Source organism: Haliaeetus leucocephalus, unplaced genomic scaffold, assembly GCF_000737465.1.
Source record: "Haliaeetus leucocephalus isolate CR32 unplaced genomic scaffold, Haliaeetus_leucocephalus-4.0 Scaffold395, whole genome shotgun sequence".
Taxonomy (NCBI): domain Eukaryota; kingdom Metazoa; phylum Chordata; class Aves; order Accipitriformes; family Accipitridae; genus Haliaeetus; species Haliaeetus leucocephalus.
Window position 1 is genome coordinate 3,423,223 of NW_010972831.1, and position 25,711 is coordinate 3,448,933.

The window sequence follows — 25,711 nt, forward strand, 5'->3', positions numbered from 1 at the left end:
GCTTTCGCTTTGGATTAAATTGGGAGGAAAGAAAGCGGGGGGCAGGGAGGGGGGGGGGAAGTATTCAGGCTGGAGTTCCTGCAGGGGTTTTTTCCCCCAGTTTTTCCACTAATCAGGAAAGCTTTGTGTAAAAGCTCTTACTCTGAAATCAGAGGATCAAAAAAGGATTGCATGGTGGAATGTTACAATCTGCTTCCATAGCGATTAGTGTCATCGGACAGAAAGCCTCTTGGATAACACAAACTGAAAGAACAAGAGTGCTATGTGTATTCTCAGGTTGCCCTCAAGTGTAAGAATCCCTCAAAACGTAACCAACAAACATGTGAACAGAAGTCAGTGCATAAATTCTCAAGTTAAAAATACTTTAAACTGAAAGAACTGTAACTGGGGCCTACACTCCTAGAATACTTCTTGGAACAGCTACAGAAGATGCCACGAAACATCCTGGTCCCAAATAGCCTCACAGATTAAAATTTAGTTTCTTCACCTATTTTACAATAAATTTGATTTACTTCTGCCTGGTGAGATTGCTAAAAATCCCTCAAACCCCACCCCCACCCCACAAAACCGTCTGAGGTCACTGAGAAGAGCCTGCCAGAGTTACTGGTACAATTCAGAGCTTATTGCACTTAGACATGAGTAAGGCAAAATAACAAACTAAAAATAAAGGGATAAACTGCCCCCTCCCCAGAAACCAAACGCCATCCTCTTCCTCCAGAGCACGCCTCATCTTCCCTCGCACTGAAAACAGTTCAGATCCCAGCACATGCTTGTTCAGCGTGGCATGGGATCATTTCAGGATCTCCTGCTTGCACGAATGTGAAGGGCTGAAGGAGTCGGATGTGTTACAGAATGCCAAGAAGACTCCTCAAAAGTGGCGATACACCCACGACTGTGTTTGGCATTCAGTATTTTGAGTTAGTGCCGCCAAACACAGAAGTGGAAAATAAAGTGATTACTACTAGGAAAAAAAAAAAGAAAAATCAAACATTGGGCCTTAGGCATAAGCAAAGAAATTGGTTTTTTTCTCATATGTATTTAATAAAGCAGCAATTGTTTGATTCTGTTCTGCTTATTTGATTGTCTAAAGCTGATACCAACATAAGGACAGTTACAGTAAGTATTTGAGTTCATTAAATAACCAGAGCTCTTTACATTGTTTAACAGTATCCTTTGTGATCTGTAACTGACAGATATCCTAGAAAACAACTGCAGTTTTTTATAAGTTGCTTTTTTATAGCATGAAAGGAGATATTTTAGTCAGTCTTGCAATGGGAAGAATATTATTGCTGAGCAGAACCACCGACCCAGGCACCTGGAGGTAATCAGATACCAAGACTTTACTTGTACACCAGCTTTTGCTACATCCCAATTTGTCCAGGGAGAATCACATTATTATTAGTCAAAATAATTTTAGCTTTGTAAGTTATGGGAAGTCTTAGTAAATAAAGAACCAGGAAGTTGCAACATATGTCAAGCAACTTTTCATAATGGTTTTGTAAGACTGACACACACAGCTGAAGGACAACATAGCTACATGGGCCAAAGGGACCATGTACCACTAAATTGAAACTCAACAGTTATGTGCTGAAGGCCCTAGTGTGGGGACACTGAATGCAGCTTCTGTGCAGTCTTTAATTCATGTATACTAAGACAAAACGAAGTAATGCTGTGCAGAAGCCACATATCACGATTCATCGCAGACCAAGAACTATATCTGGCTACTCATGATTATGTATTCAGATTACATGCCATTAAATTTCTTACCCTGGGAGCAAGGGTCAGAGCATAGAATTTTGTGGAATAGTTTTGCACTCTAAAATACTGACAGTTTCCCTCTCCAAATAGACATTCAAAGAATGGTGAAGGACTGGGCAGGAACAAAGGTGGCAGTTTATCCCACTTGGAAAAAAAAAAAAAAGAAAGAAAAAAAATTCTAAGTCACCACATCACAAGACTATTTTAGCTAAAAATGCCACTTGGAAATCAAACAGGGCCACATGGAAATTGGTCTGAACACAATGAAAAAAAAAAGGAGGGAGGAGTCGTAAATACAGCGATCTCTAAGTCACACGTCTCCAAGGAGCTACCTCCTTTGTATACGTGCTAACATTGGAGTGCTTAGTACCAGACGGTCTATTTGCTCACAATATTAAGGGGCATCTAGAATTAGCTATGGGAGATTTAAAATCGCCTGCCGATTGGATATAGAAAGGCTTGATCCAGAGATGGTCCGTCAGTCAAGAGTGTGGATTCCCCGGGCCTTCCTGACGACTGTCTTGCAAACTAAAATAAAGAGACAACAGGAAAACATTTTAGAATGACTTTGGAAGAGCAGTGTGCCAAAAGAAGCGTCAGACTGAACCTTCAGAACACAAATGTGAGAGACACTGTCACCAGTGCAGACAATGGCAACACACCACTGCATCATTACATTTCAGCACTAATCCAGAGCAGAATTTCCAACACAGCCTAAGAATGACAAACAGAAATTGCAATTTAAACAATCTAACAAGTCCAGAGGCTACAATTGAGAAGACCACCAACTCATTTCTTTTCAAAACTAGAGTAAAAGTGAATGAAGAGGAAACTAAAAAGGTTTAAGTTGCATTAAAGAATTAAAATATATCAGAAGATACCCCTCTTCAGACACTCCCTCACCTTATGTTCCCCACTTACCACCAAACAACCAGCAGGTAACAGAGGACAAGCAGAGGTAAACAGTCCTTGAGAAGGCTGTGGTTCTGCCCCACCCCATTCTTTCCAAGGATAGCTAGGATGGCATTTTACTGCCCTAGAAAAGTTGTGGCTAGTAACTTGGACTTCTCTACATTAATGGACAATCTCTTCTTTCTCCTTGCCTTCTTACTTCCTTAATACTATACCACATTTTTGTACAGTGTGTAAGAAAAATTCACCAAAACCAAACCCCAAACTGATTACACAATTTAACAGAATAAGGTTCAACATTCTCAGCACTGCTTACACGTTATCATCCAGCATGCTGTCTAGAATACAGCCTAGGGATTTGGCCAACAAAGGCAAATTCATATATGCTGTCCAGTATGATAGTCCCTCCTCTGCCAAGTTAGCATACTCATAGTGAAAGAGATGAAAAACAAGTCAACAGCTTAAAAATTGTCATTGCTGCTTCTCCTGCAATGTGCAAGTGTTGCTCCAGACCTTGTCCCATTAGTAAATACTGTTAACAAACAACGTGAGAAATATATTCCAGTCATATTTGCAAGGAATTTTCAATTTCCAAATGCATTCTAAGTATTTGCAGGTCCAACCTGTTCTTTCAGGACTGACAAAAGTTTCTCTGCAAGTCATGGAAAGTAACACATGCATTGCAGAAATAAGAATAACCGTAAAGTCTACAAAATGTTCTAACACATTTTTCTTAAGACTTTTCACTCAGACATTTCTTTAGAATAGTTCTGAAACAAGACAGTGAACTCACTTGTCAGCCTGTCAGTGAAACAGGTTCACTCTAAAAACAATTAATACCACAGATTTGCCTGCCAGAAGCTATGAACAAGATAATTTCTTACCCAAATATATTTTTTCTCCTAAATAGAGCAATAGAGTTTTGATACCTACAGTGCACAAGGAAGAGGTCATGTTAGTCATCTGCAGCCGTCATTCCTTTCAGTGGATCTTTTTCTCTCATCTGAAAAAGGAAACACTATTCAAGTACTGATTCTCACATGATGTTATCTCAAAATTTATTGGTATGGAACACATTAAGCTACCTCCTTTATGCAAGACACTGATTACACCTGAGCATCCCAAATCAGTGTTTGTGAATATGCACATGCAGGCACCATTTTTGGTTAAGCTGCAGGTCTGCTAGAGATCTGGAACCATTATCCAAAGGGCAGAGTGTACAAGAAACTATAATGAAATATCCTGAGGCATGAAGGAAGAGAAGGGTGCAGTGCAGGACACAAATCATAGAACAATATACTCATTATTACCAAATTTGTGTTTCTCACAGTAAGAACCCTGTTACATATCCCCACTACCTGCTTATAATACTTAAGAGGTAAAAATCCTTCTACTGAACTGGTTTTTGGTAACTAACGAGGACAAAAATTCAGCTTCAGGTAAAAGCTAATAGAAGATATTAAAGCAGTAAATGAATCATTGCCACTCATACCCTCATTACCTGTGGTTCAATACATTTATTGGCTCAACAACAAACAGAAGGAGAAGTCCATAATGATTAGGAGGAGATGCCAGCACCACAGAGTCATAGCCAATCATTCAAACCACAAGCAGCATGACCTAAATAGCAGGAGGACAATACGCACAACGCTACGACAATGCAGCAGTCTTTCCTCTCTCTACTGTACTGGATAGAAAACAGTTCCTCGCATAACCTACACCTGCCCTGCTTTTCCACTGACCTCATCCAGCTGTCTCTTGGTCTCATCCTCCATCCTACGAATGTCCTCCATAGTCAGATCAACCCACTTATCAAGCCAGCAAAAGAGCTGCCGATGGAAGTTTGTGAAGAGACGCTTTTCTTGCTGCAAAAGGAGGAGGAATAAAACATACAAGCGAGCTTACTCATAGGGCAATTAATATGGATCTAACTGGATCATAACAATTTTCAGAGATGTGTACACTGAAGAACCAGCTCCCTCGCCCACCCTTCTATATAGCTGCCACAATTGGAAACTGGAGCTAGCTAATTTTTATTCTTCTAACAGAATATCTAGAGCCTTGAATCCCCAGAGAAATGAATATTTTTTTTCCAAGCCTAGACAGCAGCCTGCACAGTGCATTGAAAGAATTAGTGAATGCTTTAGTAATTTCCTTTGATTTGACAATATTGTTCTGACTGAATAAAATGCTCCAGGTTGCGTTTACTTAGAGCACGATAGTTTGCCTGAAGGTGCAGAAAAAAGGAGAAACAGAATAAAAGTATTTTTAAAACAACCCTTGACTTGCTAAAAACTGGAGGTTAGCAAGTGTAAAGGGTTGACATGCACCCATCTTGCTTTTTTCTTTTGCAGTGACCTAAAAAAAGCCTAAACTTGTTTTCCACAGTTTTTCAGCAGAGGTAACTAATGTGCACAAGCTGCTTCAAGTTAGGAGCAATTTATTTCCATTTTATAGGAGATAAGCTAGACAAAATCACTGTATAAGATGGGGTATACAATGCCTCTTGGAAAGTTCTCATTAAGGAAGGACACTTCAGTTTTACCAATTATGATTTCACATCTGATAACTTGCTCTCATCAAAAGCAGCTCGACTACTTTGACGCAAATGTGTAGCTGAAGAGACAGTCATAAAGAGAAAGGGATTCAAGACACTGCTTTGTTCAGGGCTTTTGTTACAGGTATTTGAAATCCTGCAGCAGCATGGTCATTCCCCCCTAGAGTTCTCTTTCACCAGAGAATTGGTTTTGCAGAAGCAGCACTGTAGTTTATCAATATTAACCACTGAGAAGTCTCCATGATCTGAAGTTATAGGCATTTTATGAACATGGCATTGCCTGGAAAATTGCACGTACTGATTTCAGGTCTAGCATCCTGCTGCAGTTCAGGGGTTATGAACTCTGCCACAGAAAAAGCTCTTTTCGGGATACCAATGACTCATGTTTTAAGTTAATAAAATTTCCCACCATCTGCTTATTTTTTAACACAGGTTTTTCAAGCATCAGACTAGGAGAGGACAACATGACTAGAGCTCTACGACTTGCCAGAAAGATCCTCAGCTGATTAGGATCAGCTAACTGAAGCTGTAGCTATCTGCCCACAAAAACATGTCTTGCCCTTGACCAAAATAACCCTAGCATACATGCATCATCCCATCATTCACAAATCAACTACCAAATGACCGCAATTCTCAGGCTGATCTATTAAACAACACAAAACAGCTAGTTTACTTTTATACATTAGAGTGAAAATGGTTCAATAGCCAATTCACAGATCAGCCAGCCCTGCCCTTGGATTAGCAGCAAATTGAATCCAACTTTGATTGCAGTATATCAGGCAGAGGCCTTGACTGTATTGCCTGAGGTGACATGACTGGACTTAATATCTCCAGGCAGCATACGCTATTAAAAGAAGCTGAGGTGCTAAAGCAGATGGCAGATGAAAACGTGTCTCATTTCCACATCTTTCCCTATCAAAGAGCTCACTTACCTTCTGTATAAAGTTCTCAACTTTATTTTGCAGACCCCACCACTTGAATTTGACTGTTACCAGTTTGTAAGCACACATGTATGGACAATCTGTCTGTTTCCCCAGCTCCTTCTGCAAAGACACAAAGATATTCACATCAGGACGCAGATCAAATGTCTCCAGGAAAGCAGCTCCTTCAGTTGTAACTGTGAAGTCTTTCCACAATTCCTCACAAACACCTTGCACCATTACACCTTGCCTTTTATCAACAAGTTTTGTCACATCTTTGCTCACCCCTTTTCCAGGCTTTTAAAGCACATGATGAAAACAGACTCTAGCTTCCTCCACAGGTGGCCTTCCCTCCATTTTGAGGATGGACCATTCCTTCCTCTCCTCTGTTCTCCATTTTTCTTCCATTAAATTTATGTCTTTCAGTATCTTCACTGTTACGTCATGGCTACTTAGCTTCCTTAAAAGTCTTTTGACAAAGTCCCTATCTAAAACATTTTGGAAATAGATTACATCATCCGACTCATCCACAAAATTATCAAGCCTTAAAGAAAACTCCACAAGGTTTGTAAGGCAGACTTTCCTACTTTCTTTTACAGGCGCCATATCCACTCTTCCCAAATGAATCATATCAACCTCAGCTTCTACTAAATTTGCCTGCTAGACCTAAGATTTGCACACCCCAGATCCCACTCAGGGTCCATTTTAAAGACTGGTATCATATTTGCAGTTCTAGAGTCTTCAGATTCCAAGGATTTAAGTGAAAGGTTAAACACTGCTGCTCATAGCTCAGCTATTTCATCCTTCAGTTCTCTTGGCTGAACCCTTGGGCTGAACACCAGACAGCTCTGGTGAGTACTTGGAACTCATTCTATCTATGTCTACCAAACTCTTCCATTTCCTTTAACTTCAGAACAGATCACCAGCTGAGTTCTGCGTTTCCTTCTACAGAAGCGAATCCAGTGTTTTACGTAAGTGTCTTTGGCTCCAAACCCCAGTATCTATACTTCAGTCACGCAAGCTGATATAGTTCCTGAATTTGTGCAATACATACCTTCCAGTTGGGACCCAGAGGTCCACGTCCGGTCTTGACAGATTTAAATTTTGCTGGATCTTCTTCTGCCTTGTAATCCTATTGGACAGACACACAAGATTAAACACAAATTATCCTACTGTTACCCAGCTGCTCACTGTCACAAAGGATTTATTTTTCTGGTGGGCAAAGACTAACCTCTAACTGCCTTCTCAAGAGCTACTGTTTTCAGACTTCAACATTAGGTCAGGCACTCTTCAAGGAAACATATTTCTCCCCCCTGTGCTGTGTCCTAGACCTATGTGAAGAAGTGGTAACAAACTGATGTGACCTTTGTAAGGACTCCTTTGGGGTAAGACTATCAGAAGATCTGTAAACCCCCAGGATAGGTTTCCTGTAACCACTCGTTCTTTGGGAGCTAAACACTGCTGCTGCAGAAAATAGCTTTGCTCTCTGGAGCTGCCATATCTAGTATTTTTCACAGCACTGTATCAGTATGATGCTCACATATTGCACACTACAGAAGACAAGTACAGTCAGAGTCACAGTACCACCAAAAAGAAAGAGGCATCAGTTTTGCCCCCTATTACACAGGAAATAATTTGCAGCATTTCCCTCCTGCATCTTGGATTAAGACTGGGGTGTGTGCTCTACTTCTACCCCCAATTCAATTAAAACGAAAACAAACTCAAATCATCATCAGTTTAGTGCTAAAAGTGATCAGTTGGTAGCATCTTCTTTGGGAGTCTTCTGCTCCAGGTGAATTTTCCTTGCTCTCTGACAGCATTTAATTCAGAGTTGTTTGTATTTGCAGATACAGCTTAGTACCTGTCTAACCTATCAGAATCAGATGCTACTCGTGTTCTAGCAATTCATCTTTACTGGAAAGAAAAGCTAAAATAAGTACTACTTCTAGTTTAATACCCAAGGCCAAGTTTGAGAGCAGGTAAATTAGCCATATTTGAATGGTATCAGAAATACTAAGTGGGGAAACTCAAACAACATTCCATTTTTATACATTTGGGGTTTTTTCCAGTACAGTACAGAAACATCGCTTAGTTTCTTACTAGAAACTGTAACTGAAACTACATCAACTGTAGTGATTCTTAGAACAAAGTATTAGCTACTTGATTTCAAGATATGCTTGTGAAGGCATGGGTCAGTTTCAAAGAGGAGGCAGTTTAAGTAAGATCCTGTATGGAAAGGGCAGTATCATTTCTTGCTATTCAAGCATTATAATCAGCTGCAGTGCTGTAGAACTACATATATGCACACTGTTACATGCACTGTAAGGCTAAGCAACACATTTTACAGACAGTATTGACATAGCTTTTAAAAAAGAGCTCTTCCTCTAGCTTGCTTAAGCACTTTTAAGGAATGCCTTTCCTCCTCTTTCAATCCTCTCATTTTTCCTGTTACCTGCAACTATCCCTGGGAATACAGTTTGTACATTATCCCTCTTCTAGCACAAGGCCTCCCACACTAGGGAGCTCTTACCCACCTACCATACCTTGGGAAGTACTTGACTCCGATCAGCAATGTCTATATAAATAGCTTCTACATTCTTCCATACATCTGGCTCCAGTTTATGAACCTGCAGTGAAAGTACAAGACTAATGCAACTGATTCAACTACAGAACACTCCCATTCTAAGTTTGTAAAAAACAGATGGAGATGCAGACACCCAGTGTTCCCCTTCCATGTACAGAGAGAACACACAATACCAGACCTTCTAAAGAAGTAAAGGTGCTCACACAGAACAGGTGTTTAGGGGGACAATTTTATTGAGCATATATGAGAAGCCAACAGGAGAGAGTCTCTGCCTTGCTAGTGCAATAAGCATTTCAAATCCAGAAACACAGCAAATAGACAGTTTCACAAAGCAATTCTCTAATCTAGCATGGAAAGCAGCATTGTGACATTAAAGTGATGAATAAAATCCACGACACAAGTACTTACATTCTCTTGTGTTCCAAGATCTGATTTATGCCAGGTTTCAATTTTGATCAGGAAGTCATCCTTCATATACTCATTCTGTCATCAAAATAAAGCTTCTTATTATTCTTTGGATATACAACTTGTCTTCTTATTAGCTAGGTAAGCATTAGGAAAGTCACTCAAAGAATTATAAATAAACCACAAGTTGTTCACTGAAAAAACAAATTCCATTGTTTTAATGAAACATTTGGAGTTTATAAATAGCTTTTTCTTTAAAGGACAATATCTGCCACTCTATTTAGAGTTTAGAAGGAGTAACATAAGTTAACCAGGCAGAAATTGTCTTTTCAAAGAGATTATTGATCTAGCACTGAGTACATACTTGGATGCAACTCTTCAAATGAAGAACAATATTAAACTGATGTTTTGAGAACTTTTGACACTTGAAAGGGAAGGGACAAGAAGCACAGTACTGCCAAGTAAGCAAAAAACTTTCCATTTCTCATTATTACAGTGAGTAGAAAAGGACTTCCAAAGGTAACCCTATCCTCCCTCAAGGGAGTAGAAACAAAAGCACAAGCCAGTACAACACTCAGCATGTAAAAAGGAAATATCAAATTCAGAAGACAGATTACTCAAAGGGACATAATGGTATGAGCTAACTTTCTTTTAATCAGTTTATCTAGGCAATGGTACATTCCCATTTGCAAAGCTGAGCATTGTTGCAGTAAAGAAAGATCTCTATCCCTAGTTGCAAAGTGTGTGTGGATATGCCACAGTTGGTAAGGGGGTTTAATCCACATGATCTTATGATTACAAAGGCTAAAGTGCCTTTAGCTCAGGCTAAAGAGCTGCTTATACCCAGAATGCTTCATTTCAGACATTACACATGCTTCCATAGATCATCAGTAAAAACCATACTTACTGTAATAACTGGTCCAAGAAATCAACACATGAAAAGAAAGAGATACAGTACTTTAGTGAAAAAAGAATGTACAGCAACCATCGCCCTCCTCCCACTATCAGCAAAACAAGGACAACTTCAGCTTCCCAGGGGGCTGCTGATACTACTGAGGAAAAAACCCTAGAAGTCAACAAAAAACAGCTGACTTCACCCCCTTCTCCTCTGGAAATTCCCAGACTTGGAGAAATGCAGAGGAGCAGCTATTAATTATGTACTGCCACTTCTGCTCTCTGGACTCCAGCCAGCTGGATGAGAAGATGGAATAAGTATGTTCAGCTGACAGCATTTTACCAATCCTTTCTCAGCTTGCAGATAAGAAACCTCTCCATAGTTCTGAAGCAAACACATGCTGGATTTCAGGCCAGTGCAGACCTCATTGCTCCTGCCCACAGTAACCAGACCCTCTGCATCTCTACTGCTCATGGTAACTAAACTCCCTGGGTAGTAAGACTCAATTATTCAAGACAGAAAAGCAATTAAAGATCCTGTAACAGTCAGCATCTGTTCTACCTGAGCCATCAAGAGTATGTTAGCAATTCTACTCAAAAATAAGGATGTTTGAAGCTACAGTTGAACTTTGTTGGTTTGTTCTGAAGTTTACCGTGAGGGCTTTACTAATAAGGAATTTTGTTTTAAAGGTACTATTACAGTTTGTGAGTTTCCAAGCCAACATCCTGTAGACAGTACCATCCCATATCACCTATCATGCACATCCAGCTACCCTAATTGCCTACTGCTGGGCTTTGGACTGTTCTAAACCCCTAACAATTTGAAAATTGCTTTTTACAGCAATTTACAGAAGGCTAATTATTTAGACTGACATGTTGGGGTGGAGGGAGAGAACAAGCAAGCAGAGCTGAGGCTAATTTTTAAAAGGCTGAACTTCATCTCAAAGAACATTTCATTATTTCTGCAAGAAGGAGTTTTTTTCCTGCTAGTCCAAACAAAATGCTGAATAAACCAGCAGTAATTATAAACCAGAGCCTTCCCACCTTCCAATGACTATACACCATGACTATGCAGCTGCCTTAAAACAGGTTCCTTCACCTTCCTAGTTTCTTCTCTGTGGGGAAGACTCCTCATTTGTAAAGCAAACAAATTAATCTCTTTAGAAATGTCCATTAAAACTTAGATGCTCAGCTTGAGGTGCACTTGAGGTGTTACAGCATCAACTCCTACACATTTCAGTTGCAGTTACAACTTCTCAATTTCTTGACATTTGGCCACAGGCCATGCTGACACTCAGAAGAGTGGAATGCACATCAAATTGCTTTTCTAAAAACATTTAAGCAGCATTAAGTCAGACTGCAGAAAAGAACCAAGAACATTGTTCTCCCTAGCACCAGCCCACAGTTATAACTATTAGGCAATCCTCACTTCATTTTTACTGTAGAAGTTGTAAATGCATACAAGAGCAATCTCATTTACAGTTCATACTCTCAAAGGAGCAAAGCAAGGCTTCAATTCAAAGTACATAAACCCAACATATTACAGCACAAATAAGTATGCAGAATTGCAGAAAGGTATAAGCTAGGCATTTAAATTCCCTCAATCTGCAGTACTACTTTGTATATAATATGCATATTAAAGTAATAATTGAGCTTTTCAGAGGAGATATAGGGAAATGTAAGAAGGATGATCTCATATAATCAAAAAAATACCATGAGGCACAATTAACTAAAAGTACTGCTTTATTCAAATTTAAAAGGCTCTATGTAGTAGCTGATGTGCAAGTAAGCAGTGCTGCAGAGAGCAGCACGCCAATATCACCTTGGTACAGGAGGGCACAAGCAGAAGTACCACTAACTCCTAAAGAGTGAAACCAGGTTTAGTTGTTACTATGTCCCTGGCTCTTAAATTTCAAATTCTAGTGAGAGGGCTTACTTGGTGTAAGCCAGCATGGCTTTTTATGTTGCACAAAGATTCACATGAGGCCATCCAAGTGTTCTCATGCATGACCAAAATACCTGAGTATGTCCCAAAGTAGAATGATTATGCACAAGCCAGTCTGCACTACACACATGGGTTTTTCTCTGCCACCCAATACTAACAAAAGAAGGTTTCAGCAACTTTTCTGAGCTTTTCTTGATTCATGTCAGGCTGGCAGATTCTCTAAACAGATTTGTCAGCCTCCGCATAAAAACTGCCTTCTGCTCCAACCCCCACAACAAACCACTTTCTATCTCATATTATATTGGTGTTTATTACAGTTGAGGATTTTTTTTTTTGTTATGTTATCATTTCTAGCATACCAAAATCTGAAATTTCTTCAACTGTGTTGGAAAGTCTTGTACTTGATTTTAGTATCACATTTTTTCCACTTAAGTAGAATTTAGCAGTGTGTAACTGAAGGATAAGCAGCTAAGAGTGACAAAACAAGCTAACTCCATACCTTTGTTTCAGAAATTGGTAGAGAAGAAAAAGACGAGGAGGAGGATATAGCTAGGCATTATGTCTAACAAAAACTACTGGAGTCAACTTAGATCTGTTTCCACAATCTAAAGAATTAATGAAAGAACTGTCTGCATTTAAACCAGTTCAGTGTACTTAACATGGAAATAAACTAGACATTTACTAGCTAATTTAAGTAATATGCAGCAAGAAAACTGCATAAAAATGAGAAAGATAGGTTGTAAATAACCATTTCAGCATCTTGAATTATGTGACACATTGAAAACTTATTCTGCAGCTGATGACAGTATCTGAATTTTGTATTTGAAATACCCATTTCACTAGAGTGCTGAATGTAATTTCACGTACTGAAGTAATGTTATCCTCCCCTACTGCAAAGCTTTTTTCTTCTTTTAAAACACTTCATTTAAAATTCCCTTAAGTAAATTGCTGAAAAATAAATTTTTCTGTATTGAGTTTCAAGAACAGTTGGAATTTTTAAGTTTACAGTTCCCATAGTAACTGTACCACTACCAAATAGCAGAAAATGTATCCTTCGAAGATACAAACAGCATAAAACAGCCAAAATACTACATAAGTTTGGAGGCAAAGTCAAATTTGTAGTTCCTACAGCAACAAAGACCAGAAGAACGGTAGTGGTTAAACATTGTGGCTGATAACTTCAGTGAGTAAATGCAGAAAATGAGTTTGACGTTATTTCACCACTTTGCATAGCTTCCAGAGCCTTACCCCAGACTTGACAAATGGATTCACTTTATGCTTGTTGGATGAGATTTGGATATCTGTGTCAAGCCCCCAACCCAGAAGCAACTGTAGCATTACCTGTTCAACCTTCACTAACCTCAGATCCTGCAACTGAGCAAATACCTACTGCGTAACACTTGCTCCCATCAAACTGCACTAAGCAAGAGGCAACCAAAATCTTTCATGTTCCCCTCTTGCATTTTACATTTTTTTTTCCCCACCAGTCTATGCAGCGCTTGAGTACATAAAATCATCCCTCTTACATTCATTTCACTAGCGTTACACATCTGTTCCTTTAGTAGGATTAACATCCGTTTCTTGGTCTGTTCTTTTCCACTGTCATTCATTAGCAGTACATCAGACAAGGGCATTTTTTTAAACTCCACAGCACTGCATTTTGCTTTTCTGACCACAGAAAGAGCTTAGAGAACAAAAATCTAAGATTTAAGAGCTGAAACAGCTTCCTTACTGGTTGCCTCCTTCCTTATCCCCTCCTACCCTTCCCCCCGCCCCCAAGAAACCAAAAAGTCAGCAATCCACAGTCCTTCCACACGCACTCACCAGTTCTGCAGTAGGGATAGGCATTCCATGCTTTTTCATGTATATTCAGAGCTCCTTCAGGAGCCAGCATTCTCACAAACGTTGGCACTTTGCTGCAGAATTTGAAAATAGGAAGAAAGGCATCGATAAGAACTCCATGTAATGAGAGCTATGGCCCACTCTGAGACAGGCAGAACATCACCTGAAAGGCAGATACTAGAGACTTGCACATGTGCACGGTGAAATTGGTGGGGTCCTCCCCACCCCCAGTACGACGATTTCCAGAGACTGCTGAATTGGACAGGTTAATCTGAACCTTCTTTACATAATGAAAGGAAAGAAAAAAAGAAGGGGAAAAAAAAGGACGCTGAAAACAGGTTGAAATCTAGGAGGCATTTTGCTCTTTAGCCAAAATGAAGTATGAAAATACCAGGTAACAGGATCATATGTGCTTTGAAAAGCTCAGAGCCAGATTTTCTTGGGACAACAGCCACGCTTACAGGAGTGGATAGGTGTACCAGTGATGCTCACTTCCAGCTGTACCATGTGCCAGCTGCTGTTACACTCCTGTCTTACGTCCATGTCTTTCAGCCTTTACATAATCTGTGATTTACACAGTCACTGCAACCCTATTGCATCTTCCTCCAGTTCCTCTTGGCCGAGAAACCTCCCCAACTCCGGGAATAAAATGTTTCACATACCTCTGTAAGTGGTAGATCTTGTGTGTGTACTGCCCACGCTCTCCATCTCTTTCGTAGGGTTCGTTTACCAGGACCTCCACTCCTTCTCCTCCACCAGTTTCATTTTTACTGGCTTCTGCCACAGAATACAGCTGTCCCACTTGATACTAAAGAAGTTAAAGACATATTATTATGATAGCTATAATTTAGCAGAAGTAATAACTTTACCAGAAGCAGCCATGGATAAATTTATTATCTGGGGAGAAGGCAGAGAAAAGGACATCCACTTGTGTGTCCAGATAAGCAGCTCTTTTAATTTCATTTTGATATAGAAAGCTTGAGTGGTAGTTAGGAGGAAAGCACTGCCAATAGGATAGCTACCTTTAACCCTTAAATCTTGAGCTCCAAACCAACACAAATTCAGGAGAAAGTAAAACAGATTAAAGGAGCATCAGGGCAACATTTAAAGAAAACGCCAATGACCTCAGGCATACTGTAGCAAAATCCATTGTTTTTCCACTCTTTTTGGCCCACAGGTATCCCAATTACTCAGGTCTAATGAAGAATAATGCACTGCTGTCCTAAATTAATAAGCATACAGTACTTTATCCGAAAGAGTCCCAAAGAACTTCACATGAAGGTTTTTTACGAAGTTGAGGGTAGGAGGGAAGGGAGTGAAGAACTGCAGAAGGGAGACGGAAGATAAAGGGTACTTGCACGACCTAATTTAAGTGCTCTGAGAAACATACTTGTTAGATGTGCACAGCTTAGGAGCCCATCAGAGTCAAAGATGAGCATCCCCCTAGTGCAGTTCAAGACAACTAAATAAGAAACTTGAAGTAAAGAGGGTATTTGCACCAGTGGGCTTTCCAGTGAAATGCTGCTACCTCTTAAGGCTGAATATACTGAAATTATCCTTTTTGGCCTTTATGACAAGGCCTGCTAACGTACTAAGATGCTTAAACCTCTCTTGCCAAAATTGACACTATGATCAGATTGGGTTGTTTCTCATCAGTGAACACCCCTTTCCCTCCTGAACCTACTTCAAAACTCTGTTCTGTCAGGTCGTCTACAACCAAGCCTTTTCTTTCTTCTCAACTATCTTTATCCAACCCCAAATGATGTTTTACCTCCACATAAATAAATCCATTCTGAAAACTTTATCTAATGAAATAACTGAAACAACTAGTGTACCAGATGACCAGTTGATCCATGCTGTCACTGGTCCCCCTATCATTTTTCCTACTATCTTCGTCTTGGGTTGGGTTTTTTTCTGTCACACTTCCTCTTAGCCACGAGCATTAAACCACTAACAGAGAGTACAGAATATCAACAAACAGTAAAATTCTTACATTAAGATAATTTTTCAGTCACTTACAGACACTTACTTGGCAGCATTATTTCCCAGGAAATCACTCAAACTACTTGATACTATACAATCTCTTTCATAACAAGCATGCCCAAATGTTTCACAGGGAACAGCAGAGGAAAAAAATCAAGAATACAAGCAAAAGAGAACATTCTTCTCTGCAAAAGATGTAACCACTAATACACTCTTGCCTCTGGTAGCTAAAAAAGGGGATGCAGAGCTCAAAAGAAACATGATCAAATGAAGAAAATTCACGCAGGTCTCTTTGAGGCAAAGTTAGATGAGCAGACAAGGTTTGAGGATGAAGAAGCTAAAGCTTAAAGGAAGTGTTCAAGCTTAACAGAGTTAAGTTTTCAGAATAGAAAGCAAGCAAAACAGCAACTGTTGCCAAAGGCAGTAGAGAGAGGCAGCCTGAAAGGGTAATCCACAAAGTGTTAGGCAACAGAAGTGCAATGATTAAAAAAAGTCAAAACCCCAAAACACTCCAAAAAATAACTACAAAGCAATGGAACACTGTTTAGGCCTTCCTCCTTTTCCCCAGCATAGCACTGTGCATCAGAATCAGGAATAGCGCTTACCACTCCCTACACTGAAACCCAGGCTGGAAAAGTGGAATACTGCTCTCAGCTGACAACCCAGAAATACTTCACTGGGCTGGTACATCTTCAGCAATGAAGGAAGATTTCTACAGTGGTTAAATTCTGTTGAGAGCATCCAAAATAAAAACAATACCCAAGCTCTATGGTGTTTTGTACCACCTGGTGCTAACGAAGACCAAGAAAACATTTATTCCTATTGGAAGAGTAGTAGATGGTAAGCCAAAGTAATAAGGCTAGATGTCCTGGCCCCAGTTAATCTGGGGCAGGGCAAAAAGCATACCAGACCACTTTCAAGCTAAGAGCAACAGCTCTGCTGGATCTCTCCAGAAGGTACTGGCCCAGGTTATACAAGCACCCCTCATTTGGCTGGACAGTTCCTGCACTGTCACCAGCAGATTGGGTTTCAGTCTGGATTTTGGGCTGCAATACAACTCTCTGCCTTCTGACATTTCACACACTACATTGCTTTCCTTATGACTCCCTACAGATGACCCATACAAAACAAAATACTCACCTCCCTCCAGAAGAGCAAAACATGAGAGTTGCGAAATCTTAGAAGCAAGTTGATTTAGTAGAGTAAGAGCCACACGTACACGCATAGAGAAGAGAACTTATCATGAGTTTGGCAACTACAGCATTAGAGGGGAGGACTGAATGGCTTTGACTGCTTTGCAGCAAGTCTCAGGACACGTCTCCAGGGGCACAAACTAATTCCTCTTAGTAACAGTCTCTCATTCATTCCTTCTCCCTTTTAAATACGTGGGTCAAAGTTCAGACACTAAGACGATAAGCCCTTTGGTTTGGCATCTTCACCATTTAATCTCCCCTGTTATTTCTGATCCTTTAATCACATTGATAAAAAAGGCCCAAATAAAACTGTCCCAACGAACAAATCCTACAGCATCTGCCTGCAAAAGTTAACAGAAAAACAGATTCTGGCTCCATGAAGCCCAAAGTGTCAGAGAGACCCACCCTTGCAGACCCGAGAGCTCCAAAAAACCTTATTCTCTTCTGCAAGAAGTCACCCTCTTGATCTGTGTCACAACACCTCTTATACAGCTGACAGTATATCTTCATTACACCAAATTTCTTTCAGAAGGCCTGATCTCAATGCAGCCATCTTCAAGAACAGTTATTTTCCTGAAAGCCGCTTTGAACACAATTAATAAATAAGAGTTCTTTGTGTTTGGCAAGCTCCTTCCCATGTGAGACAAACAAAGAGGCAGCACAGAATGTGTACACACAGCTCTAATCCATACCAGCATTTCAAAGTGGCAGCTGGCAAGACACCCACACAGCCGCTCAAGTCCACATTCTCAAAGTTGGCACTGTGCAACGCGATGTTGGTCAGAGTACAAGAGTAAAGGTTAGCACCTAAGATACAACAAGTTTTTTTTCTTTTTGCTCCCTGCAGTGCGACAATGTATAAAACAACACAGGAGTGCAGCCTGGAGCCTGCACTTAAGCAGGACCACATTTTGGCAGGGTTTCCTAGTAGAAGACAGTCTGCTACAGTCTAACTCCTACATCCCAGCCTTCAAGTTTTAGTCATCACCACGGCTTCTCTTCCACTGTTTTGTTCCCATCTTAGCAGTTACTTGGCTAACTATTCAGCATTGATCTCTATTCATTAAGTCACATGTCCCCAGTGCCTTCCTGATCACTAGCGTTCTCTTGAATTCCTTACTATTGGTTAAGCTCTGCCTGCCAGGTGTAAGGGGACTGAATACAGAATCCCTGGCATATCACAGAATGACACAGAAGACTCCCTCAGCCCTACTACAATGCCTCAAAGTCATAATTAATTTCATTCCCTATCTTACACATTGGCATCAGACTTTTGGCAACAATTTGCATGAAGGCATGAACTCTTAAGTCTTTTGAGCAAAAATTGTTCTTATTAAAGTGAAATTAGAAGTCCTCTTGCTAGCCAGAGATGCTTAATGAGCAGCTACACAGTCAAGAGCCACAACAAGTCTCCAGAGCCCTATTTAAGGGTTTTGTGCATAAGGAAACCCTTGAAAGCAATGAAGTTTAACAGCTGTTTTGTAGTACTGACAGCAGTGTAGTGACCAAATGATGCACAGATCTGTCAGCATCTTTCCACACAGGAAGGGGGATGAAGCAATACACAAACCCAAAGCAGTAGTCATCCTTTGAGTTAATACTGGAAATAGCCTTTCTTCTTAAGCATACCTTTAAAACTACCATATCATATAAGTACATATGCAAAGCTAAGCAAACTTTAGAACTCTTTCCACTTAGGGTTCCTGAAATCTGGCCTGTCACATGAGAACCACCAGACCTTCAAAAGGGGCATCACTCAGGGGACATGGTGACAATATGCAAGTCTGGGGAGAAATTAAGCTTGGTCAAGTTGGCGGTCTATCCACAATCCAAGCACATTAAGGTGTTCTCTCTAGTATCTTCATTCCTTCTCTTCTAATGTTTATTTGCTCTTTACTTTATCGACTTTTCAGCAGATTACTCAACTCCCTGGAACTCCTCCGATCCAGAGGAGAGGAATACACCTTCTGAAAGAGATGACCCCAGGGCATCCTCAGACGAGGAAGTTGCTAGAGACCGACAGATTTACATACCGCCCGAAACCTCAATTTTCCACACAGGCAGCCTACACACAAGGCTCAAACATGCCCAGCACTGAACAGCCAGCCAGGGAAGGAAAAGAGCATAGTGAGGGACTCGCTTTAACTGGATGAAGGTTAATCCCAGTATCAGAGAACTGAGAAAAACCCTGTCCTGGGTTCCATCCAGTCTAACCCCCTCAAAGAAACAATCTGTATACTGATGCTTTGACTTTCCCTTTACATGGCTTGATACCTAGGAGGCATAACACTATGAGACAGGGCTCCTGCTATTCAGACTAAGGTCTTCTGTTTATTGAGCTCTGGAGTGTCTTACCATTTACCCAGAGCTTTCTCTAACTTGTAGGTTTGCATCCTTTGCTTATTTGATAAAGCTTACCATGTTAGTCCTTTCTTTGTCAAGGACGTCCCCATACAAGTAGCACTCAGGCACAATAAAAGATCCAAACATACCTACTCTAATACTTTAGTTAGACTTCTGTTAAAACTACTTGAAACAGATTCATGCAGAAAGCATATAAGCTACAGGTAAGGAGTAAGCAACAGACAGACTTTGGGCATTAACAGCCTCATTCTTGCACCAGCATAGAAGATAGACCTAAACCCACTTTCTGATCAGAGGTCTAGGCTTTTGGTCAGCATGTGATGCCTGTCACAGCAGACTCATCCACAGGAACAAGGAACTCAGCTTAGACGTTGCTTTTCTTTTACTAGCCAGCCTCATGGCTGCAGGAACACACTATATCAAGTTCTAAACTGTGTTCTGTCAAAAGAGTAGAGAGTTATAAAAGGGATATGCTTAAAACAGTGCTGCCATGATCCAGCTCACCACTGTCTATGCCACAGTAGCTGCTATATTCAGGGGAAAGAAAAAAGAATAAGAGTGCTATTATCGCAGCTCTTGCTAAGAGTTAGAACAAGCCCTTGACCAGAGCTCACAAACCAAAGGCTTACAGCCAAGGATCACAAGAAAAAAAAAATGGGAAGAAGAAATCTACTACAGAAGTGCTATAGACTCAGTGACCCAGTCATTTCAATTTCTCATCTACCTTGCTAGCATGAACATTAAAAAATTGAAAACATTTACATGGTTAGATTCTCTGCAAGAGTGGTGTTCAATGCAGAAGGGAGGAAAGGCAAGTTGCGGCTCTCGGAGAAAACAGCAGGGAATCGGCCACAGACTCTGCACAGCTATGCCATGGCCAGTCTGGTGATCAAAATCACCATGTCTGTTATAAACTAGATTTCTTCTCTCAATGAGAGCTTTACCTAAAGAAAAAGAAAGTTTTCTTTCTGTAAGAGCTAGAGAAGGCAGGTCTTAAAGAGTCCTAGGAAAGATACACACAATGTTTCTTTTGCTATACCAGCCTCACAAATCAGAAGAAATTGTTGATCTTTGTCTAAGAGTTTAAAACAAAACAGTTCCAGCAAAACACAGTTTAAAGGGTAATTTGAATTTGTACTAAAGCTTCCTCTTCATGTTAAAAAAATAGAAAAAAGAACAATAGTATTAATCAAAAGGAAACTGCACTTCAGAACAGCCTGACAAGTCAAGATTTGTAATCAACATATCTGAAAGTACTTTATAGGAGAGATAATCAGTACCCTCAGGCTTAAAGAAATTCAATTATTTGGTCAAAATGATGGTGAATGAGTAACAGCTCACAGGGGTCTCGAAGACAGCTATATCCTTCTCTTGCATTTCCAGTTTTTGTTCATACAAACTGCTTTGATCACAAGTTTATTTACAGTCCTAAAGAAAGGAAGCAAGAAGAAAAGGACTTACCTCCTCCACAGACACAGGCAGGATAACGCGGCTGAAAAGGGAATACAGAAACAGAAAGTTAACAAATATCTCCACAGCTGCAAAATTTACAGGACACATTCCTCACTGCAATTGCTACACAGCTCTCCTCTCCCTCCAGTATTCCAGCATCCACCTAGTGCTAGCATCTCTAGGGCTTACTCTTTAGTCCCAAGAGTATTTATATAATAGCCTCAAAGAGAATCAATACATGATAGAGCATAATTGCAATCCTGTACTAAAACTATAATTCTCATTGACCCTTACTGGTAATACCTTACCAGCCTACAAATCTACACAGCATCAAAACACTTCCATGTTCCTTCTCACTACATCTTTTCAACAGTCACATCTTATTTCTCGTCAAGTTGTTGTAGAGTGTTGCTATGTGCTTCAACAATTTTGCAGAGGTCTGTGATAGTCACAAGCCATTGCACAATTTGCTTCTATGTCCTATCCAGTAGGAAACAACACTAGAGAGCTATACAGAAGGCTTTCTCAGAGCTGACTGCAAAGGAAGGTGTTGCCATTTCTGTACATGAGTCACCTTTTTTCTCATTGTGGTTTCCTGAATGCCTCTTAGAATTAACTGGCTGGACTACAGAGCAAAAACTGCCAGAAGTCACACTGAGATTTTTTTGAAAAAGACAAGAATAAAACTAAATTGAAAGCTGATAAAAATGCATGCATGTTAAGGTCTTTAAAAATATTATATCTATCTCCAAAACTAGATTTGTATTTGACTTCTGCTTTCAGTAAGGATGATGTTGAAACAAGGAACCAAAGCAAGATACAGATATGAAATGGATATGGCTACCATGGGTGGAAGAATTCCCAATTCTTTGGGAATTAGTCTCAAAGAAATTAGGATATAATGGGATGAGGAAAAAGTCCTCTTTATTAAAAAACTGATTTTTAAAAAGCAATACTGGTGAAAATCTTTTTTTTTTTTTTACACTAGAGGAATGTTACCAGCAAGACACCACAAGAACAAACTGTAAGAGTGGCAAAAGTTTACAGATTATGCAAGATTACTTCTGACAGCAACACTTTATGCTGGCTGCAAAGTACTGCAGAAAGAGCTACTGAGAACTACAGGTGAAGTTCAGTGTCAATAAAAGCAGAATAATGCACTATAGGCACTCGTTTTTCCCAAACACATGGGGTTAACGAGCCCCAAATTAGCTATCACCAACAAATACTTGTGTTCTTAGGGAAAAGCATCGGGAAACATCAGCTCAGCAGCAGTTCAAAAGTAAACACAACATCAGAAACTGGAACACCACACATACACAAACACACACGCACAAAAAAAAGACAGTTATGCCGCTATAATCTCTCATGCATCAATATCTTGAATATTGCATATAGTTCTGGTCACCTCATCTCAAAGATGATACAGAACAAGCGAAGGAAGTTAAAAAAGATGATCGGAGATGGGAAAGAGAAGAAAGTAGTTAGACTAGGCTTTTCAGCTTGGAAGAAAAAACAGCTAAAGGTTTAAGATATGGTAGTGCATTAGAGAGTCATGAATGGTGTGAAAAAGTGAATGGAGAAGGAACAATTACTATGTCTTATAATAGAACAACTCAGGAAAGAATAAAAATCATTAGGCAACAAATTTAAGACCAATCAAGTGTACTTCTTTACATCATGCATACTTAAGTTATGGGATTCCTTGCCAAACACAAGAAGTATAAGCAATTTTAAAATGGGATTTGATCAATTCATGGAAGTCCGTATGCCACTTACCGGTAGGATATACTGAACAACCATCATCACCATTTATATATTGTTTCCTAAAAATACCTGCTAGAAGGCAAGATGGAAGAGGACCTTTTGTCCAATTCAGTATGGCATTCATTACATAAGGGAGAACAAAACAAAGAAAATGGATTTCAACAGGTAGACCATGCCATCAAGCATGACATTAGGTTAGTTAACTGGATAAAACTGCAGTAACAATGAAAAGAGGGGTAGGATGATAAGAAAAGGCCAAAGACCAAGAAACAGAAGAAACAAGGGCTTTGGAATGGAGTTCAAGTATTTTTCTTTGGAAAACCTGGCGTAAAAAGATTGATGTAAGCTAATGAAATTCCGTTTAGGAAACTGGAAGACACTAGATCTGAGTATTATCTTGAGTTCAATGTTCATGAACAGAGAAACATAAACACAAAGAAGTTAAACAGTTTACAATTCATTTAGCTCAGCAAACCAAGAATGCAGGGGATGACTAACACTTATAGGTAGTCAAGTGACAAAGAAGGAGGAGAGAAGACTACTCAAGAGGATCCAGAGCAAAAGCTTTGCAGGAGCAGCAGTGAGAACAAAGACTCCTAACTTTGCGACAGAACTTGATCAACTTCGGAGAAATTATACGACATGGTTGCCTGCCACATCATAGGCTTGAAAATGATGAAGAACATTTAAGATCCCTCCTAGATTAAAATCTGCTTCAAATGACAGCAAAGGGAAGTACAGCTGCGGAGAAGGTCAGTGTCATCATCACTTCACAGGAAAGGGAAGCGAGTCTCTACACTCTGATTCTCAAGGTCTTCCGATGCAGTTTAAATCAAAATAAGGAGAGCAAGCAAGACCTCAACCAGCATGTACAAACCCTGAAACCAAAAAAAATACAATCAAACAAATGAACAAAACCCATGCAGCTTATCTGTAGCATGGATGGGTAGAAATGAAAGATAAGTCTGAAAGACTGATAGGACATCAAATAAAAATGTTAAAGCTATCCCTGCATAACCATCAGTACAAGAAGCTGTACAGAAAAGATTATACAGATTGTCTGACAATAAAAGATGTGACATCAGGTTTTTGTTATATTGCTCTATTTCTGTAACATCTCCTAAAATACCTATGGAGCACATAACAATACCCATTTGATTTAGTAGGGTGGATCACAAGGGGTCACAGAGATGGAAGAATAATCTGCTTAGATGACATGCAGTTACAGCGCACTTATATTTTTACCACCGACACTAGGTAGGCAGTAAGGTACTTGTATGCAGTGTTGGGGCAACCAGAACTAATCAAACAATAATAGCAAAGTACTTCAAATATCCAGGTCACACCAAAACAAGTAGTTTCTATATGCCTTAAACAACTGCTTCCTAGAACATGAGATTTAGTCAAAAAACATCTCAAATAGCATGTAAAATGGGCAACTTTCACATACGACATCAAGGAAGATTTATACCAGAACCAATACAGTGATGCAACTCGGAACGTGCAACTGTTAGAGGTAGTTGGGAATCCCAGGAAGTCAAAAATAAATGCTCATTTCTAAAGTACAGTAGCAACCTTGACTGTCCTTAGAGCCACACATGTCTTAATAAAGACACAAAGAAGGGAAGAAAAGAAACAGGACAACATAGCTGATGATAAGACTTTAAAAGTTTGGTGTCCTTTCTAAAAATAGAAATGGAAGCCTGTAAAAAGAAACAAATTTAGTAATTCTTTTAACCTTTAGTCTTAACATTTACACTTCATGTTTTGTTTCTGAAACAGGCAGTATGAAAGACCAGTAGGTATGTTGATCTGGTGAGGTAAATTATAATACCAAGTAAAATGACTTTTGGAAGCGATGCTCATCAAAATGAACATTTCAGAGTCTCAGAAATGTGAAAATTCAAAGTACATATGTTCCTATCTTTACAAGACGCCCTGTAGGTATCATAGCTCACTGGCAAGTGAGCTTTACTGCAGTACAGGGCAAGAGATTGTAAGCAGAAGCATGAAAAAGATATATGAATGTGAATAGAAATAAACTAGCGAGGTGCTATAAGAGGAAAAGTACATTAATCAAATTCATAGGAAAATATCAACCGAACAGATGTCGTCGAAGAAGTTAATCATCTTTTCATGCACCTGAAACTAAGCACTTAGCCCAGGTTTCTGTCTGCTATCCAGTTTAACACTACAGAAGGAACGGTGTCTCTTAAATTCTACACCCCTATTGTTGGACAAAAACAGCAAGAGTTTAAGGATTGGTGAAAAAAAAATAAGTTAATCAAGTTTAAAGACAACTACAAGGATCAGTACAACCCTCAACATAGTCTTAATATTTAAATCCACACCATGGTCCATGATCTGGCAAAGTAACTGCTATAAAGAGGACACTGTCATGTAGGTAAACGTGTCTAAGAGAAGACCTGAAAACCCACTTTATCACTGGGATCACAGCTACCTTCTACAAAGGTGGGGGGGTTGGGGGGGTAGGAATAAGAAGTCTCTTCCATCAGTCAAAAGAAGTTTAAAAGGATAGAATGGACTTAACTTTGGAATGCACTTAAGTTAACCTTAAGAACTCAGGAAAGTGCAGTAGTATGCAGAGCTCGAAGACACCTAGCCAAAGTGCACCAGTCCAAAAGAGCACACCACGTTAGCAAGCATAAAGGAGCTGAACGAAAGACTACGAAAAGCGACATGACTAATAGTTACACACACTCATGACAGATCGTCCAGCCTGTTTTCCACCCCTTTTCTCCCATCATGGGGCAGGACAACCGCAGCAGCCTCAGGGACAGCAAAGAACTCCAAGGTGAGGTTTCCACATCAAAAAATATTTTGGAGCTATCTTATTTCTGGCACATTCACTCTTGTTGGGAGTCACTAGCTCGAAATTACACGGCTAAAGGAGAGGAGGGGGACCAAAACCAGGCTCGCCACTTAAGCTCTCTTACGAGAAGGGGACAAGATGCCACTGTCGCCGTCGTCCCCCCCGAAACCACTGCGCATTGACCCCGACTCCGGCAAGGCCCTTGGTGCCATCAGTCCCGTCCCCCCCCTCCGGGGCCACCGGGAACATCCTCCCCCCATCCAGTGCGGAGCCGGCGGCGAGAACAAGGGCCCGGGGAGACC

The 25,711-nt window shown here is 40.1% G+C and overlaps 1 protein-coding gene across 2 annotated transcripts in view; it reads right to left on the reverse strand.

Moving 5' to 3' along the window:
• Window positions 1-6: 6 nt before the first annotated feature.
• PITPNA (phosphatidylinositol transfer protein, alpha) overlaps window positions 7-25,711 on the reverse strand; it is a 26,230-nt gene continuing 525 nt past the window's right edge. The window contains exons 2-12 of one of the 2 annotated variants that reach the window (XM_010573613.1): window positions 20,819-20,849; window positions 14,480-14,625; window positions 13,800-13,891; window positions 10,044-10,051; window positions 9,140-9,214; window positions 8,691-8,774; window positions 7,202-7,279; window positions 6,160-6,270; window positions 4,413-4,535; window positions 3,604-3,673; window positions 7-2,286 (exon numbers count right to left, since the gene is read on the reverse strand). In XM_010573613.1, coding sequence (XP_010571915.1) covers window positions 3,626-3,673; window positions 4,413-4,535; window positions 6,160-6,270; window positions 7,202-7,279; window positions 8,691-8,774; window positions 9,140-9,214; window positions 10,044-10,051; window positions 13,800-13,891; window positions 14,480-14,625; window positions 20,819-20,849 — 796 coding nt within the window. In that variant the 3' untranslated portion in view covers window positions 7-2,286; window positions 3,604-3,625. The other variant, XM_010573614.1, reaches the window with a different exon arrangement.